Below are 21,165 nucleotides of genomic sequence, written 5' to 3' on the forward strand. Positions count from 1 at the left end.
TTGATATTAATGCTACACTGCAAGAGACAGTGTAATAAATATAATAACTGATAAAATATTACAAATTCATGATACATATATTAAATATCTGAATATACAGTCTCCATATGTAGTATTTAAAAATAGTTAAATGAATGTTAAAAATGTTAATGAGAAACTAAAATGTTATAAGTCTGCAGTGAAAACCAAGCCCATAAACTATGTCAGGAAGGAGAAAATAAGAACTTAGAACAGGAAATGGTGTTATAGAAAGATGCAGTTCTATATCAATGGCAAGCGTATTTTTACCCCACTCAGTACCATGCATACTTTTGGTGCTGTTAGGACACAGTGACTGTGTATAAAGTTGGTTACAGTCAACAAACAAGACTAAGATTTAAATATGTCGTTAATTCAGTTAACTTCTTATAGGATGAAAGAAAAGTTACAACATGCAACCTTTTCCAACATATTGACAGCATATTTTACTAAATTATTTTAAAAGACATATATAAAATAAGCCAAAAAGCATTGTATATATTTCAAATCCTGAGCATTTACTTAAGATTTTTTCCTCCCTAAAATTTCTATTTTAAATATTGCTTCAGATCACACTTAATTTTGCATTTTCTGAAAACTACAAGTTAATTTTAAAGAAATTTATCATTTCTAAAATAATGGAATGTATAATGTAATTTATTCATTAAATTTCTTTGATCAAGGATCATATTTCCTATCCTTTAAATTTAAAGCTTTAAGTTTGAGTGCTTAGTAATATCAGAGATGCACAGAGAGTAGGGTTTATTTGCTGAGTTTCACATTTATTTGAAATATGATCAAAAGATATATAAAACTTTTTCTTTAGATTTAAAAACCCTGCAAAACAGAAAACAATGCTACAAGTAATATTTCAATACATGGGTTCAGATATTTCTTCAAGCTTTTTGATAAAATATTCCATTGAACTAATTATAAACACTATAGGACAAAATGTGTAAGATCTTTTCATCTACTGACATCCATTTTAAGAAGGACTTAAAAGTGAATGAAAACAAAAAACGCATCTAAAATATATGTAAAAGAATTCTGAATATTTCTTGACCATCTACAAACTCCTCTTAACTGTCTCTTTATTCCCTCAAAATAAAAATTCATATTGATTCAAACATTTAAAACATGGATTCTCTTAATAAGTTATATTAGGAATAGAGAGTGAGAACAAGAAAATTTTCATGAATTCACTTGAAAAAAAACCCCAATAAACTTGACATTTTGATCTTGTTAATAATTTTCCAGGAGCCTATTTTCTCAGAAGATTCATTATATTCACTATCATGATTAATACTGGTGACAAAAAGTTTCTAATTGGACATGTTAATGAGGGCTAACTTCATTTCATTTATAAAAATAACCTTGATCAAAAGTATGTTGTTAAGAATACATCAAATGACAGTTTTAATTTGATAATTTAATAAATTGCTTAATTTAAGATCTAATATTTATAAAGCAAGATAGTAATTCTTATGGCTAAAATCCTTCCCACTTCAATAATATAGCTCAAACAAGAATTATAAAAGATTTATTATCTTCAATTATTAATTTTCAGAAATAAAAGATTTCATATACTTACCCCTTTATCTCCTCTTGTTTTAGAATTGAACTTCACTGTTTTTAATCGAGCTCGTTCTTTCTTCTCAACCCTGCCAAAGTACCCAATATTGTTTCTCAGGTATACCAAATACACCTAAGGGTCTAACTATAAATCATCAGAACTGATACTTCACTACAGGGCATTTTTATATTCTAAAATCGTTCAAAGCCATCTAGGTTTACATCACAAAATTAATTAGAATTTCTGAAAAATGAAAAATGAAATACAGGACTCCTTTTATTATTTAAAAAACCATTTGTGACATAATCAAAATATAGTACATATATGTGTACTTATATATGCACTCAATTCCATAACTATAATGAAATTTTTATAGGACAAAGGCTTCTGAGTTTAGCAATTCTCCAGGTTTTCTGTTTTCTTTATTTATTGTTTTTTAGTTTAAATGTTAGCTTAGCATGAAACACATATGAGAGAGAGAAAGCAAATGGGGCAAAATGTCAGTAATTAGTGAAAGCAGGTGAGGGACATGTGGGTGTTCTTTATACTATTCTTGCATTTTTCTTGTACTTATTTTTCTGTAGTTCTAAAAAATGTAAAAATAAAAAGGTGAGAAATAAAAACGTTAACTCCAATGACATAAAATTAACCAATGATAGTGTACAAAACAGGGAGTTTTAAAGTATCTTTGTAAGGATATACAAGAACTGATAACCTTAAGTTATCTCTATGAAGGTGAAATGGTTATCTGGGAAACTGGGTTAAGACGGAGTTCATACAGCTTTTACATCTTTTGAATTTTGAACCTTGTTAAAGTGTTACCTGTTCAAAGCAAGTGAGCAAACAAAACTATAGTGTAACAAATATTTTAAGTTGATTTTAACACCAATATGCATTTTGCGAAACTTCACATAAATTGAGCTTTTATAAATCCTTGATTTCAATGTAGCAATTATGTTAGTATATAGCAAAAAAACCTACCAAAACAATCCATAAATAAATGCTTCTTCTTTATTATGTCGCTATACAGTTTTATTGTGGGATAGTAAAAGAACCTTAGTAGTCATGAATTTAAAACTTATGTTTTTTCCTATTCCATAGCAATCCTGAGAATCCATAACATAAATAATTTATAATTTGTCTAGAGAGCACTGCAAAACTAATATTTAGTGAATGAACATTTACAATTCAACATGGCTTTGTTTTCTAATCATTATCTTGTTCACTCAATAGTTGAGTGACTAAATTGTGTTCGTTTGTAAATATTGTTCCTGAAAGAAAGCTAAGAACTGTAGGAACTACAATTCCTTGTGGAATGTGTAGACATCTCAAGATGTGTCTTATACCATTTTGGGGTTTAAAATCAACCTTATAGAATTTTTACACAAAATGAAAAAAAATCTCTTTCTATCAAAGTCAACCATGTTTCTCATTTCTTCCAGTAAAGACTTTGTAAGATATGAGACTCCAAGGGGTAAAACAAATTTTAGGAACGCTTCTATATTTAAGATTTGAGGTTTCCTACTGACCTAGCACAGAGAAAGAATTTCTGAATTTAAAGGAAACTATATTATATTCCAGGTAAAAAGTTATGTTGAGGGCTACACTGCTAAATGAAAAGCTGCCACCAGATATAAGACCTAACTAAATAGTTGGATCTTGCTAAATATATGAAGATAGACAACAATGGTTACAAATCCCTAACTTCAATATATATACTATATACATTTAATATATACTTAATATACATATTTAATATCTACTATATATATTTAAGTATCTTTGTAATACTTTAATATTCCTACTCTTCAACCTCTACACACATACCCACACGCAGAAGTCTAAAATAGGTATATGATTTGGCATACTTATTATAGAGACTCAACAAAATAAGTCTAAATCCAACTCAGTAGTAAGAAAAATACAAGTTTATTACATCATAGCTTGACCTGAAATGAATTTACTAGCTATAATAAACATTAATGTCTCACTAATAATTTTTGCTGGCTATCTTAAAACTTAAAAAAAGACTTTTAGGCAAAGATTTGGCTAGATCAAACCTCATAAATAGCTACTTTGGGGAATTATGAACTGATATTTAATACCTTTCCTATAAAGGTAGAGACATTTAACTGCATTTCACAGACCTTAGAAGGGGTTCTCTATGCTGGAATCATTCCTTTCAAAAACAATCTGCATTTAACTACTTCTGCTACTAAGCATACACCAAAGAAACATTATAATAAATGGTTAAAAGCAAAGACGAAAGACAGTGAATGCACTAATACTTCTAAATTAAGCAAGAAAAGATATGTGAAGCATATCACCAGATATTTCTAAACATTTTGCATTTATTTATAATACTTTCATTTTTAAGGTCTAAAAAGCTAATTTATATAATCAAATGCCCTAAAAATTTAGGTTTTATCATCATCTTAATGGGAAAATCTCAGAGGCTTTTAACTCTCTCTGTACTTGTATAGATAAATGTCACAGTGACTTAAAAAATATACTTACTTTGTTTTTAGCAACTAGTAGTTTTAGAGAAATTTCTTTTTAAGGGCATCATATTTTCTGATTACGTTACTGGTTACAATATCAAGTGAATAAAATTAAATGGTTGTCAAACTCAATATGGAAAACAAAGCATAAAATTATCACCTCAGTAAAAGAAATTTAAAGGAACAGCATTTATTTATGTTGCCCAACTTTCAAGTGATAAGACTGTAATGGACTTATATTTACCTGCGTTTACTGGGAATCACTCCAACTTCATCACTTTCACCATCTGGTGTAACCTGTCTGGCTTGCCACCATTCATCATCTGAAGCATTAATAACATGGAGGATATCTCCAAATTTGAAGTTCAATCCCTGACTGGGAAGGCCACTGTCTTTAGTCTTGTCATAATCAAAAAGGGCTCTAGATTAAGAAGAAAAAGTCCACAATTACTTTTTATAATGATGTTATACATATTAAATAAACATAGGATTCTTAAAATGTTTATAATTTGGGTGAATAATATGTCATGGTAGGAAAAATAATGCCAAGCTCAATTCTGTACCATATATCAGTGGTCCCCAACCTTTTTTGGGCCACAGACTGGTTTAATGTGAGAAAATATTTTCATGGACCAGTCTTTAGGGTGGGATGGATAAATGTATCACGTGACTGAGACAAGTGTCAAGAGTAAGTCTTAGACGGATGTAACAGAGGGGAATCTGGTCATTTTTAAAAATAAAACATCGTTCAGACTTAAATATAAATAAAACGGAAACAATGTAAGTTATTTATTCTTTCTCTGCGGACCAGTACCAAATGGCCCACAGACCGGTACCGGTCCGCGGCCTGGGGGTTGGGGACCATTGCCATATATAAAACGAGACAAAAAAAAAAATAGCAAAGTTAACTTGTGATGGTAATAGTTTATTAGGTATACTGTCTACCATTTCTTTCAATATTGTATAAGATACTAAAAAATGCTTTTAGCGTAATCCAGTGATACCTATATTGAGTTCTAAAATGGAAGACAAATTTAGAGTTGTTCTAAATTAATAAACAAAAGTAAATATTAAAGAGATATTCTTTTTTCTCTTTATTTTGATGGGCTTACTTGAGAAAACAAATTCCTGATAGATTTGATTCATTAGTAAGACTAAATGAACAGAGTAATCATTTTGCCAGTTAATTATTCCTCCTGTTTGTTTATTCCTAAAACTAGTTAATAGTGTTTTCAGAGTCAATAACAATGATGAAAGGTACTGATGATTTTAACAGCTGCCAAATATTTTGGAAAAATGCTGTATTAATTTAATACAGTAATTGAAAATATTAAAAAAATTAAAATTGATATAAAATAGTGTGTCCTACTACTTATAAAGTATAATATTTAAATAAATGAAATTCTTATATCCAAAGCTCTCCCAGAAATTACATTATAATACAATTTATTCATTCTTTTGTTCTAATTTGGCAACTGAGAAATTAGGATACAAATCATATTCCTTTCCATGCTAATCAAGTTTTAAGAACTTATCTGTTGGAGTAAAATTGAAGAGGGTGGAATTATTGAATGGCTAAATGACTTAACTTAGTTTTCAAATGTGTTCTTTCAAGTCTCTACAGGGAAGCAGATGGGAAGGAAGTAGGTGGGAACCAAAACTGGGAAAGCTTAAAAATATATAAAGCATAAATAATACATTGATATAGTCAGTTATTTATTAAATATTTATTTAAAAAGGTAATGGAGTATGGTGAAGATAAAGCTGATAAAGATGACAAAGATAATGAGGATACAAATAAACATAATATAAAACAGATAATACAGTACATTAAGAGGTAGAACAAATGCCAAAAGATATTCAGTAATGGGAAAATACTACACTGAAACATTTTCACTATCATAAATTAATCTTTTGAATTACAAAAGTAATAAAACTACATTACCAATGAACAATAGAAAGAAATCACCCCCAACCTCTAGTCCTTAATTTATATTTAAGCTTTGTCTTTTAATGTGCTTGATTCATAAAACAGAACCAAGAAAACTATGTGAGTCTGATCATAAGAATGTAATAAACACCCATTAATCTACTATCCAACAAAAGACTACACACAAAACTTTTATCAGTATGTCACATTCACCAATGCATTTTTCCCTCTTGATCCTGATTCCCACAGATTAAGAGTAAAGCAGTATTAGAAGATAACCACCAATGTGAATATAGTGTTTATTAGTTCCTCGACCCTTACCAATTTTTCTGTTGATTTGGTTGTATCACAAATATGTGACTATGTAAATATGTATGCTTTTCCTTGTTTCAGAGCTTCATAAATGGTATATCTATGTTGCCTTTTGTACCTTGATTTTTTATTTTTTACTTTTAAAATTAAAAAATACATTTACTAAAAAGACTTCTGGTTAACGATGGCAGACTGGCTACATGTGTCTATTTCCTCACTAAAGTGATAAAAAAAAGAGAGACAAATACAAAAGGAAATGACAATAGGAGAGTATTTAACACATTTTGGGATGATAGTAAATAAATGTAGCAGAGTGAAGGAGGCTCTAAATAAAGTGCCTGAAGAGAGGGACACACTGAAATAAGATTTATTTCAGAAGACCCTAGAAATGCTTATGAATTAGAAGTGTACAGTATCCAGACAGGCAGAGATGAATTATAATAGTGAAACCAGTAGAAATGGTGGAAACACTACACATAGCACTTAGATCTCCAGGTCTCTTCTCCTGGTCCCAATCCCACAGAAGATCAGATGTTTAGTTTCTAGAGAAACTTAATTTCAAAAGCTCTGCAGTTTGAAATGTAATAGGAAAGTGGAAGGTGCTGGGCTGAAAACAGGATTAATAAGAAATCTGCACAATGAAAATTGAAATCTACCAACCTGGTTTGCACTCTAGGCAAGAGATTAAGTATTCTCTAGAGTTATTTAATGATTTCAAAGAAAAGAATGACATGGGGTGGGAGACTAATGAAAAAGTCAATACTCTTCCAGTTATATCCACTAGCTTCATTTTCTATTCATAAGAAGAGAAAACAAGGATCAGTAAATATTTAAGGATAGCCACACATTAAAAAGAAGAAAACTAAAGAAAAAAAAAAGCAAACAAGCACATTAGAATTAAAAAACACACAGAGAAAGCAGAGAATTCAAGCAGAAGAAAACATTAAAGAAACATGAGAAGGTATTATGTTCACAAAATAAAGGATGACAAGAGAAACAATCAAATAATAATAATGGGTTCCTAGATAATAAAATAGGCTATCATAATCTCCCATACCCAAAATTCTCTATCAAGAAGAAAGCAAAATAAAGCCATTTTCAGACATTTATTCAAAAGGTACCTCCCACACCATCATCTTGAATTTACTAGAGGATGTACTCTAGCAAAATAAAAGGAAATTGAGAAAGAAGAAAATGTGGAATCAAGGAAACAGATGGGCACAGTACAGAGTCAAAGGGAATATGAAAATTGCAAAGGCAAGTCCCATGTGAGAGCTATACAGCAAGTCTATAGAGCAAGTAGTCCAGGCTGGAATAGAAAGATGGAAAAAACTGAATTGATAAGACCATCTGTGTGACCATATACTTCATCACGTGAAAAACTCTGAAGAGATTACTGGAAGACAAAGGTAGGTACTAAACTACCTATATAAATACAGGGAAAATGAGATGAAATGAAATTTTCAAATAAAAATGAGACAGCTATTAGCCTAGGAAAAATGAAGGGTTGCAGAAGAAAAGAAGCATGGCCATAATATACTGCTTGACTATGTAATGACAGCTATTAAGGAGTCACATGGCTCTTATTAACAGTGATAGGACTGTTTGAGTAATAAAGAGGCAGAATGAGTGATTTGGTATGAGAGAGTTCTCATCTACCAAGGCAGTAAGTCTGCTGTCCAAAGTTGGTAAATTAGAAAACAGCAGTAGATGCATTTTATTTAAAAATTTGGAGGCAAAGGCAAGGGAATTGTTAGGAAAACAGAGGATGACTCTTTCTAGCGACTGTTGAGAGACTGCAGTTATTTTTCATTATAAGTCTTTTGATAATATATAACTTACAAAAATATTCCCTAAAAATAAAAATTAAGAAAAAGTGAAGATGACTCATGAAATATACCTAAAACAAATATAAGATATTTTGATTTTTATGTTATAATAAATCAGATATTAAAGGTAACATCTGTTAATTATACTAACTTGGAAAATATATGTAAGAAAAAAAGGTAGCTATAAACATAAATCTATATTTTTCTACTTTCTGTGGATATCTATATAAAAAATACTGTTAACAATTTTGATCGTGCAAGTTCAGTAAATATTGCAAGAATTAGTGGAAGGAGAGCCTGGCCTGTGGTAGCATGGTGGACGGGTGGACGAAGTGTTGATCTGGAATGCTGAGGTCGCAGGTTAAAAACTCTGGGCTTGCCTGGTCAAGGCACGTAAGACAAGTAACAAGCAAGCAATGAATTAGAGTGAAGCAACTATGAGTTGGTACTTCTTGCCGCCCGCCCCCAAGAAATCAATAAATAAAATCTTTTAAAAAAAGAATTATTGGAAGGAGACAAAATGTTGTTTTATTTAGGATTTTCAGATCAGTGGTAGGGTAGAGGGAATAAAAGGGTTAGAAATAGAACAAGAGAAGAAAGTGAGAAAGGTTTCCTTTTATTATGTATCATAGAATAAAATTCTTTGAGGCAATAAGTCATATCATATATAAACAAATATAGAGTACATGCTTCTATGTGTATATATATATATTTACATACACAAACATATATGGGCCACATGTCTATTTTATATAACATAGCATCTCTCACCAGAAGAATAAAACATATTAGGAATAGGCTTCCCAAAAGAATAAAAAGGAATAATTATGAAGAACAATACAGATTACTTGTAGTAATGACCTAAAGTTAAAATAATAGTTTAATAAAGTACTATGTAAAAGCTCTACTAAAAAAAGTATACAAAATACAAATAAACAGGATATCTGTAATAAGTCTTATTAGCCAATGAAATGAAAAAGAACAATTTATATACTAATGCTATCTATGTAACATAGCATTATTAAATGTATTCTGCCACATTACTCATGTTATAGAAAAGTAATATTTGCCTTCTCTCAAGTGTTTCAAAAACTCATGTAGAAATTTCCTGAACTTGTACTCTTTCGTGAGGCTATTTGCATTTTAAGCTATTACATATGTATACTTTCTTTGCTATTATGAAAATTGCCAAGGTAATTAAATGCTATACAAATGGAGAATTTTTTTTTTTTTTTGGTATTTTTCTGAAGCTGGAAACGGGGAGAGATAGTCAGACAGACTCCCGCATACGCCCGACCGGGATCCACCCAGCACGCCCACCAGGGGCGACGCTCTGCCCACCAGGGGGTGATGCTCTGCCCCTCAGGGGCGTCGCTCTGCCCCTCCGGGGCGTCGCTCTGCCGGGACCGGAGCCACTCTAGCGCCTGGGGCAGAGACCAAGGAGCCATCCCCAGTGCCCGGGCCATCTTTGCTCCAATGGAGCCTTGGCTGCGGGAGGGGAAGAGAGAGACAGAGAGGAAGGGGGGGGGGGTGGAGAAACAAATGGGTGCTTCTCCTATGTGCCCTGGCCAGGAATCGAACCGGGTCCCCCGCACGCCAGGCTGATGCTCTACTTCTGAGCCAACCGGCCAGGGCCGAGAATATTTTATTACAGAAGAATACAGGTAAATACTAGTGTTGGATAATATGACATATCAACCTATAATACTGGTTCAGTAAAATGTCACATTAAAAAAATTTCTGGTCCACCTTTATTTTGTCTTTCTTTACTATTATTATTCAAGGGGTTGTATAAATTCTATTAATCAAATTATAACAATATTCCAACTCTTGAAAGAAATACTATCAGGAAATCAATCATAAAAAAATATTTCCTTGATTTATAATTTATTTTCCTATAATAAAACTAAGTCAGTCATAGTGAAACACCTGAAATAATTTGCATGCAGAAATAATTAAGACTTGCCACAATTAGAAGTAAAAAATTTACCTGACATAGAGGGATCGTTTCTGGCTAGTTCGAAGAGAACCGGATCCTGAACTAATGCTACTATTCATCATCTGCTCCCGTAAGTCATGTATTTTGGCTTCAAAACGACTGTACTCTGAGGGGAAAAAAGAGAAATAAAATTATATTTTATATTCTAAAAACGTTTCTTGAAGATAAAGTATTAAATCTGTAACCTGTCCGGTAAGTGACTAAATAAAAGTGGTTAAAATCTTAAGAGAGTTATCTGTACAATCTGCCCAATATGCATTTCAAAAATTGATCATTTCTAAATGTACCATAAGTTAGTATTGTCTAAATTAGAATTTTCTGTTATTTCAAAATTTATATCACATTTAATCAATTAAAAGACAATTTCCATGCATCAAAAACCAAGATGAATCTTACATTACTGTTTAACTATAAATTAAAAAAAATTAAAATTAGAGTTTATTATAATTTTTATACTTAAAAATAATAATAATTTATACTAAATGCTTTGTTAACTGACTTTTTTCCTGTGAGGAAATCAGTTCATCTTACATTCTTAAATACAGAACTTGTGAAGGGTCAACAGTATGGAAAAAATATGCCTTAAAAACTGATACTTAAAATTAAATTTACTTCAACTCATGTTATAACTATAAAGTTTCAAAATGCCAAAATAAGACAGAAAAGCAATCTGAATTAGAAAACACTTTTTAAAGGTATTTTTTTTATATGACAGAAACATTTCAATTTTTTCCCTTGGAGAATTATTGCCATCTGGAAAGAAATGAGAAATAATTTTATTTTTAACTTAAAGGGTCCTATCTCTTTTACAAATGTTTTTCATTTTTACTGTAGTCTCTTCCCTACTCTCTTCTCGCATTTTAGTATGGTCAACTAGAAAAAGGCCATATGCTGATGTTGGCTGTCATCTGGAACCTCATCTGGTGCTACTGGCTGGAACATCTCCATGTTGCTTCTTCATATGACTGCCTGGCTTTCTCAGAGGAAACAGTCAAGATAAGACAAAGGCATTTTTGGGAGGTTCTGATCAAGATGGTGCAGTAGGTGGGCACTGCGCTCACCTCCTCACATGATGACATCAAAATTACAACAACCTGGATAACCATTTGAAGACTAGCTGAATAAAAGTCCCTTAACTAAAGATATAAAGAAGCCATGTCAAGACCGGTAGGAAGTGTCAAAACTGGTAGGAAGGGCAGGGAAACAAAATAGGCTGGCCCCATACCCATGTGTAGTACTTTGTAGTACTTGAGAATTTGGAGTGATATCTTAGCTGAAGAGGTTCCCTCTGAGGAGTGAGGGGTCTTAGCTGAGTTCCCCAGTGCAGAATACCAATGTCACAAAGAAGAGCCCACATAACATTGGTCTCTGTGAAAATCAGTAGGGATTCTGTCCCTCCAAATGAGATGGAATGGTTTTGGGAACCCAGGCATCCTCTTAAAGGGCCAGTGCACAAATTCTCACTCACTGGCACTCATCCTTGGGCTCCAGTGACGGGACAGCTGCTTGGTGTGGGGCATCAGAGACAAATAGGCAGGAACTGAGTTGTGTGGCTTCTAGACAAGGGCTGGGGGGAATCCTCCATTGTCCCTGTGTTGAGCCCTCCCACCACACAGCCAACTCTGAATCTACATTGGCCTAGTGAACTCTACTAGTTTCCACCATGATGATTGTCTGAAACCCACCCACACAACTCAAGCAAAGCCTGAGGCTCTCTTGGCACCAACTAGCATAGAATTGCATTGTAGTCTTTCTTAAAAAACTCTGGAGGAATTCTAGTTAAGCTTGGGAAGGTGCCAGAGACACACAGAAAAAAACTGGGTTGTGTGTCTTTAAGGTGAGGGCTGAAAAGAGGACTGCCATTGTCCTTGTGCTGTGCCTTTCTCCCCTCTGGATAAGTGGGCACCACCTTTCCTGTAGTAAGCCCTCACCCCACATGGCCAAATCTCAATTAGCATTAGCCTGGTAAACTTGACTACCTCCAACTGATGACCCCCTATGACTCCACCATAGCCAACTCAAGAAATGGTCAGAGGCTCTTTTGGTACAACAACACAGGCCAGCTTTGAAGTCTCTCTTAAAACACTGGAATAATTCTGTCCAGCTCAAGGAGTGTGGGTTGCCAGACACATAGAGGGACAAACTGAATTGTGTGGGTCCAAAGCAAGAATTGGAAGGAGAACTGGATCCTTCTTGTGTTGAGACTCTTCCCCCACAGGATCAAATCTGAATCTGCATTAGCCTGAATTCTACTAGTTCTACCCTGATGACTACCCGAGACCCTGCCCCATCACAAAAGTCTGTAGACTTTGGCTGAGTGGCCTCAGGCCCAGAACTAGTACTCAATCTGAATACGTTTTAACCTGATGAATACCCCTGGTCCCACCCTGGTAAATTCCTTAGACTCTGTCTCACCTAACTTACCTACCACTGAGGCTCTTTCAGTGGCAAACCTTATGAGAGGTCTCAAGGTGCTTTGGGTCTTCTGCAGACCTTACGCAGGCTTGGTGGCAGCCTGTCTTGGATCTAAGTATGGCCCCTCTCAAGAACATCCAGGACCAGCATAGGAAACTACCAATGGCAGATCACTTTGTAGCTCCTAATAGGTAGCCCTGGGCCAGTCATAGGCAGTGGCTGACAGTGACCTGCAATGGAGTCCCTCTCAAGAGGCCCCCAAACCAAAACACCTGTTGGCTGGCATCAGAACACACAGAGCATGACCTGATCACCTCTACAAGTGGCACACCTAAAGGGAGGTCTTGGCAGGCAACAGACCCCACTGGAGCAAATCTTGCTCCATGGGGTCAACCCCCGATCTGTGCCTGCCAACTTGTGCACTGTGGTCATGGGCAATCCTCACAGCCAGTTAGACTGAGGTTCAGTTCTACCCACTGACATGCCAACAGGAATCAAGGCTCAACTACAACAGGAGGGTACACACAACCCACACAAGGGATACTCCGAAAGCACTCAGGTAATCAAGGAGACTGCACCACTGGAACCACAACCACTTACTACAAAAGGCCACCCTGCCAAGACTGGGAGATGTAGCATATCCACCTGATTCATAGAAACAAACACAGAAAGGCAGCTAAAATGAAAAGACAAAGAAACATGTCCCAAATAACAGAACAGGATAAATATCCAGAACCCCCCCCCACACACAAAGCTAAATGAAATGGAGGGAAGCAATCTAACTAGGTACAGAGTTCAAAACACTGGTTATAAGGATGCTTAAGAACTCACTAAGAACTTAAAGGAAGTGACAGTAAGCATAAAAAGGATACAGGAACCATAAAAAGGCCCTGGCCTGTTTGCTCAGTGGATAGAGCATCAGCCTGGTGTGTGGATATCCTGGGTTTGATCCCCGGTCAAGGCACACATGAGAAGCAACCATCTGCCTCACTTCCCCTCTCACAGCAAGTGACTGGATTGGTTCAAGCATCGGTCCCAGGTGCTGAGGAAAGCTTGGCAGATTTGAGCATTGGCCTCAGAAAAGGGGTTGCCTGGTGGATCCTAGTCAGGGTGCATGTGGGAGTCTATCTCACTATCTCCCCTCCTCTCACTTAAAAGAAAAAAAACCATAATAAAAAACCAGTCAGAAATGAAGAACACACTAGCTGGAATCAACACCAGATTAGATGAAGCAGAGGATCAAATCGGCAATTTGGAAGATAACGTTGTAGAAAACACCCAATCAGAATAGCAAAAAGGAAAAACAATTTTTTAAAAAGGAATAGTTTAGCCCTTTGAGTAGTACGAACGTTCATGTACATCCTTGTGCCTCTTGACCATCCAGAGTACAATCATACATATGTAAGGCAAAATTTAAAAAGGCAAATGTAATGTTCTTGTTTCCATAGATTGGTTATCAAACAAACATGATTTTAAGTTAATAAAACTAACTGGAACTAATTTCATTAAAAAAAAAACCCTCACTCCCGGGGGTCAGCGAGCATGAAAAAAACTTACTACTCAAAAGATTAAGGAATCTTTGAGATAATAGAAAGTGTAACAACATTCACATCCAAGGGGTACCAGAAGAAGGAAAAGAGAGAGAGAGAGCAAAAGACTGAGAACCCATATAAAGAAATAATATCCGAAAACTTCTCTAACCTGGCAAAGGAAAAAGACGTGCAAGTTGAGGAAGTGCAGAGAGTCACAAAGAAGATGAACTCAAACAGCCCCACACCAAGACACATCATAATTAAAATGCAAAGGGTTAAAGAGAGAATCTTAAAAGCAGCAAGAGAAAAGCAATTAGTTACTTACAAGGGTGCCGTCATAAGACTGACAGATAATTTCTCAAAAGAAACTTTGCAGGCCAGGAGGGATCAGCACAAAACATTCAAAGTGATAAAAATAAAAAGCAAGGACCTAAACAAAGACCACTTGGACCTAAACCAAGACAATTCTATCCAGAAAGGCTATCATTTAAAACTGAAGGAAAGATAAACAGCTTCCCAATAAGAAAAAGCTAAAAGAGTTTATCACTACCCAACCAATATTATAAGAAATGTTAAAGGGAGAAGAAAGAATAAGAAGAAACTAAGAAAAAGGAGGAGGAGAAAAAGAAAAAGGAACATAAATATAAGTAATAAAATGGCAATAACTATGTACCTAGCAATAGTCACTTTAAGAGACCTACTTCAGTTTGTAAAGACATATAAACCGAAAGTAAGGCAATAGAAAAAGATATTTCACGCAAATGGAAATGAAAAAAAAAAGTGGGAGCAGAAATGCTTACATCATGTAAAACAGATTTTAAAATAAATGCCATAATAAGAGACAAAGAAAGACATTAGATAATAACAAAGGGATCAATCTGACAAGTGGATGTAACCCTTGTAAATATTTATGCTCCCAACACAGGAACACCTAAATATATAAAACAAATATTCATGGACTTAAAGGGAAAGACTGACAATAATACAGTTACAGTAGGGGATTTTAAAACCCTATTGACATCAATGGGTGGATCTCTCAGACAGAAAATCAACAAGAAAATAGTGGCCTGAAATGACACATTAGATCAAATAAGTTTAATTGATATTTTAAAGACTACTTCATTTGAAAGCAACAGAATATACCGTACATTCTTTTCAAATGCACATGAACATTTTTCAGGATAGATTATGTTAAAAACTACAAAACAAGTCTCAATAAATTTAAGAAGACTAAAATCATATCAAGCATCTTCTCTGATCACATAGCATGAAACCAGAAATCATTTACAAAAATAAAACTGAAAAACACACAAACATGTGAAAGCTATATAATATGGTACAAAACAATGAATGGGTTAACAATGAGAACAAGGGAGAATCAAAAGATACCTTGAAACAAATGAAAATGAGAACACAATAATCCAAAATCTATAGGACACAGTAAAAGGAATCCTAAGAGGAAAATTGATAGCATTACAGACCTACCTCAAGAAATAAAAAAAATCTCAAATAAACAATATGTTGACACTTAAAGGAACTTGTAAACGGACAACAAAGCCCCAAGTAAGAAGGAAAAAAAAATCACAGCGGAAATAAATAAAATAGTCTTAAAAAACAATACAAAAGATAAGTGAAATCAAAAGTTGGTTCTTTAAAAGGATAAACAAGACTGATAAACCTTTAACCAGACTCATCAAGAAAAATGAGAGGATCCAAATAAAAATCAGAATTGAAAGTGACAACTGACACCACAGAAATACAAAGAATTATAAGAAAATACTAAAAACAGTTATATGCCAATAAATTGAACCAAGAAGAAATGGGTAAATTCTTAAAAACATATGACTTCCCATGACTGAATCAAGAAAAACAAAAAATCTGAACTGACCAATTACTACCAACAACACCTAATCAGTAAACAAAAAAACACCACAAACAAAAGTCCTAGACTATATAGCTTCACAGGTGAATATTATCAAACATTCAAAAAATAATTAACACCTAGCTCTCTCAAACTATTTCAAAAAATTCAAGAAGAGGGAAGACTCCCAGTCACATTTTATGAGGCCCAGCATTTTCCTAATTCCAAAACCAGACAATGGCATTACAAAAAAAGAAAATTATAGATCAAGATCCCTGATGAACATAGATGCAAAAATCCTCAAAGTATTAGCAAACTGAATTTAGCAATATATAAAAAGGATCATACACCACAATACAGTGGAATTTATTCCTAGGATGCAAGGTTGGTTCACTATTCACTAACCAATTAACATGAGACATCACATAAGTAAAATGGATAAAAATCATATGATCATATTGACAGATATAGAAAAATCATTTGACATCTGAAAAAATCCAGCATCCATTTACAATAAAAATTCAGCAAAGTGGAAACAGATGGAATATACCTCAACATAATAAAGGCCATATATAACAAACCCAAAGGTAACATTATACTCCATGGGCAAAAACTAAAAACAATCCCCTTAAGATCAAGAAAAGACAAGGTTGTTCACTTTCACCACATTTATTCAAAATAGTATTTGAAGTCTTAGCCACAGAAATCAGACAAAAAATAAAGGCATACAATTTGGAAAGAAAGAAGTAAAACTGTCATCATTTACAGATGAAATAATAGTATTTATAGAGAACCCTAAAGATTCCATCAAAAGAAATACTAGAACTAATAAATTAAGAAAGTAGCAGTATACAAATATGATATTCAGAAATTGGTTGTATTTTTATATACCAACAATGAACTATCAGAAAGGGAAATTAAGCAAATAATCCTATTTACAATTACATAAAAATAACTCGACCTAGGAATAAATTTAACCAAAGACGTAAAAGACCTGTATTTGAACAATTATAAGACACTGAAGAAAGAAATGGAAGAAGATACAAATTAATGAAAGCATATACTGTGTTCATGGATAAACAGTATTAACATTGTTAAAATGTCCACATTACCCAAAATAATCTATAGATTTAATGTAATTTCTACCAAAATACCAATGGCATTTTTCACAGAATTAGAATAACCCTAAAATTTATATAAGACTAGAAAACTCCCTAAATAGCCACGGCAATCTTGAGAAAGAGGAACAAAGCTGAAGGTATCCTGTTACCTGATATCAAACTATAGCATACTACTATAGTAATCAAAACAGCATGGTACTAGCATAAAACCAGACATATCAATGGAACACAATAAAGAGCCCAGAAATAAACTCATACCTATATGGTCAATTAAATTATGACAAAAGAGGCATGAACATAAAATGGGGTAGACAGTTTATTTTATGTTGAAAAAATTGGAAAGATACATGCAAAAAAATGAAAGCAGACCAACTTCTTACACCATATGCAAGAATAAACTCAAAGTGGATTAAAGACTTAAATTTAAGACCTGAAACCATAAAAATCCAAGATGAAAACATAGGCAGTAAACCCTTTGATATTCCTCTTAGTAATATTTTTTCTGATGTATCTTCTCAGGTAAGGGAAACAAAAGAAAAAATAAACTAATGGGACTACATCAAACTAAAAAGTTTTTGCACACTTGACTTGGGATGGTGAACACCTACCTAACACAACATACAGATGATATACTATAGAACCATACACCTGAAACCTGTATTTTATTAACCAATGTGATCCCAATAAATTCAAGAAAAAAAATTAAAAGTTTTTGCACAGAAAAAGAAACCATCAATAAAACAAAAAGACAACTCACTGACTGGAAGATATTCAACAATGATACAACCAATAAGAAGTTAATATCTGAAATTTATAAAGAACTCATGTAACTCAATACCAAAAAACAATCCAATTAAAATATGGGCAGAGGTCCAGGCTGGATAGCTCAGTTGGTTAGAGTGTGGTCCCAATACGCCAAAGTTGTGGGTTTAATCTCTGGTCAGGGCACATACAAGAAGCAACCAATGAATGCATAAATAAGTGGGACAACAAATCAATGTTTTTCTCTCTCCATCCTTCTCTTTCTAAAACCCCCCCCCCACACACACACACAAAAAAATGGGCAGAGAACCTGAATAGATACTTCTCCAATGAGGACATACAGATGGCCAACAGACATAGGACAAGATACTCAACGTCAAGAATCATCATAGCCCTGGCTGGTTGGCTCAGCGGTAGAGCGTCGGCCTAGCGTGCGGAGGACCGGGGTTCGATTCCCGGCCAGGGCACACAGGAGAAGCGCCCATTTGCTTCTCCACCCCTCCGCCGCGCTTTCCTCTCTGTCTCTCTCTTCCCCTCCCGCAGCCAAGGCTCCATTGGAGCAAAGATGGCCCGGGCGCTGGGGATGGCTCTGTGGCCTCTGCCTCAGGCGCTAGAGTGGCTCTGGTCGCAACATGGCGACGCCCAGGATGGGCAGAGCATCGCCCCCTGGTGGGCAGAGCGTTGCCCCTGGTGGGCGTGCCGGGTGGATCCCGGTCGGGGGCATGCGGGAGTCTGTCTGATTGTCTCTCCCTGTTTCCAGCTTCAGAAAAAAAAAAAAAGAAAAAAAAGAATCATCATAGAAATACAAATAAAAACCACAATGAGCTATCACATCACACTTGTCAGAACGGCTCTCATTAATAAATAAACAAAACAAACAAACAACAAGTGTTGGTGAGGATGAAAAGAAAAGTGAACCCTCGGGCACTGTTGAGATTGCAGATTAGTACAGCCACTATGGAAAACAGTAAGGAAGTTCCTCCAAATAAATAAATAAATAAATAAATAAAAAATAGAATTACTTTATAACTTAGCATTTCCACTTCTGGGTATTTATCCAAAAATCTCCAAAACACTAAATCGAAAAGAGAGATGCACTCCTATGTTCATTGCAGCATAATTTACAATAGTCATGATACGGAAACAACTGAAGTATCCATCAACAGATGACTGGATAAAGAAGATGTGGTACACATATACAATGGAATACTACACAGCCATAAAAAAACCAAAATCTTCTTTTTTACTGTATTTTTCTTAAGTGAGAAGCAGGGAGGCAGAGACAGACTCCCAGATGTGTCCGACTGGGATCCACCCAGCAAGTCTACTAGGGGTAATGCTCCCTTGCTCCGTTGCAACCAGAGCCATTTTTTTTTTTTTTCATTTTTTCTGAAGCTGGAAACAGGGAGAGACAGTCAGACAGACTCCCGCATGCGCCCGACCGGGATCCACCCGGCACGCCCACCAGGGGTGACGCTCTGCCCACCAGGGGGCGATGCTCTGCCCATCCTGGGCGTCGCCATGTTGCGACCAGAGCCACTCTAGCGCCTGAGGCAGAGGCCACAGAGCCATGCCCAGCGCCCGGGCCATCTTTGCTCCAATGGAGCCTTGGCTGCGGGAGGGGAAGAGAGAGACAGAGAGGAAAGCGCGGCGGAGGGGTGGAGAAGCAAATGGGCACTTCTCCTATGTGCCCTGGCCGGGAATTGAACCTGGGTCCTCCGCACGCTAGGCCGACGCTCTCCAGAGCCATTTTTCAGCACCTGAGGCGAGGCCATGGAGCCATCCTCAGCACCAGGGGCCAACTTGCTCCAATGGGGCCACAGTTGTGGAAGGGGGAGAGACAGAGAGAAGGGAGGGGGGAAAGGGGAGAAGCAGATGGTTGCTTCTCCTGTGTGCCCTGATTGGGAATCTAACGAGGACATCCACACGCTGGGCTGATGCTGTATCACTGAGCCAACCAGCCAGGGCCAAAACATGAAATCTTAGCATTTGTGACAACATGGATGGACCTACAGGGCATTATGCTAAGTGAAATAAGTCAGATAGAGAAAGGCAAATACCATAGGATTTCACTGATATGTTGAATTTAACAAATAAACAAAACAAACAAGCTCACAGATATAGAGAACTGAGGGTTGCCAGATGGGAGGTGGGTGGGCACTAAGTCAAAAAGGTGAAGAAATTAAGAAGTACAAATTGGTAGTTACAAAACAGTCATGGGAATGTAAAGTCCAGCATAGAAAATATAGTCAATAATATTGTAATAACAGTGTATGGTGTCAGATGGGTACTATAATTACTGGATCATTCTATAAATTATGTACCTAACTACTATGCTGCACACCTAAAACTAATAAAAAAATAATGAATCTTGGCTATAATTGAAAAATTAAAAAGAAAAAAAGGCATGTTTTTGCAAATAGATTCTGTAAATCAGCAGTGAATAAGCTTCCCACCTTTTATTTTCATATAATAAAAGAAAAAAATTCTGTATAAATAACTATGATTTTGAAGATGGAAAAGTCTATCATATATTAAAAACTACTAAATCTGCCTGACCAGGCAATGGTGCAGTGGATAGAGCGTTGGTCTGGGATGCTGAGGCCACAGGTTCGAAACCCCGAGGTTGCTGGCCCTGAGTATGGGCTCATCTGGCTTGAGTGTGGGGTCGCTGGCTTGAGAATGGGGCCATAGATATGACCCCATTGCTGCTGGCTTGAGCCCAAAGGTTGGTGGTTTGAGCCCAAGGTTGCTGGCTTGAGCAACGGGTCACTGGCTCAGCTGAAGCCCCCTGGTCAAGGCACATATGAGAAAGCATCAATGAACAACTAATGTACCACAACTATGAATTGATACTTCTCATATCTCTCTCCCTTCCTGTCTGTCTGTCCCTCTCTCTCTCTTTCTCGCTAAAAAAACAAAAACACCCTCAAAAAACTACTAAATCTATTAATAACAAAACCTTAGGAACTTTAAAGAAATTGCAATTATGTGGTTATACACACTTACACCTTTTTCTCTATTTATAATAAATTATTGTACTTCACAGACAATTAGGTCAGATCTGATCAGATTTTCTCATAAAACCAGTCTTATAGCAAGAGCGAAGCTGTAACTGGTCTGTGAGTTTGTATAGTGTAAGCCAGGAGTAGTCAACCTTTTAATATCTACCGCCCACTTTTATATCTCTGTTAGTAGTAAAATTTTCTAACCGCCCACCAGTTCCACAGTAATGGTGATTTATAAAGTAGGGAAGTAACTTCACTTTATAAAATTTATAAAGCAGAGTTACAGCCAGTTAAAGCATATAAT

General features: G+C 35.4%; 1 protein-coding gene across 17 annotated transcripts in view; it reads right to left on the reverse strand.

The window, feature by feature from the left end:
- Positions 1 to 21,165, reverse strand: part of DLG1 (discs large MAGUK scaffold protein 1) — a 301,581-nt gene that overhangs the window by 56,588 nt on the left and 223,828 nt on the right. For all 17 annotated transcript variants that reach the window (XM_066347976.1, XM_066347975.1, XM_066347974.1 and 14 more), the window contains 3 exons: positions 10,154 to 10,268; positions 4,337 to 4,513; positions 1,610 to 1,679 (listed from right to left, as the gene is read on the reverse strand). In XM_066347976.1, coding sequence (XP_066204073.1) covers positions 1,610 to 1,679; positions 4,337 to 4,513; positions 10,154 to 10,268 — 362 coding nt within the window. The remainder of the gene's footprint in view (positions 1 to 1,609; positions 1,680 to 4,336; positions 4,514 to 10,153; positions 10,269 to 21,165) is intronic.

Source organism: Saccopteryx leptura, chromosome 8 (assembly GCF_036850995.1).
Source record: "Saccopteryx leptura isolate mSacLep1 chromosome 8, mSacLep1_pri_phased_curated, whole genome shotgun sequence".
In the NCBI taxonomy this organism is placed as follows: domain Eukaryota; kingdom Metazoa; phylum Chordata; class Mammalia; order Chiroptera; family Emballonuridae; genus Saccopteryx; species Saccopteryx leptura.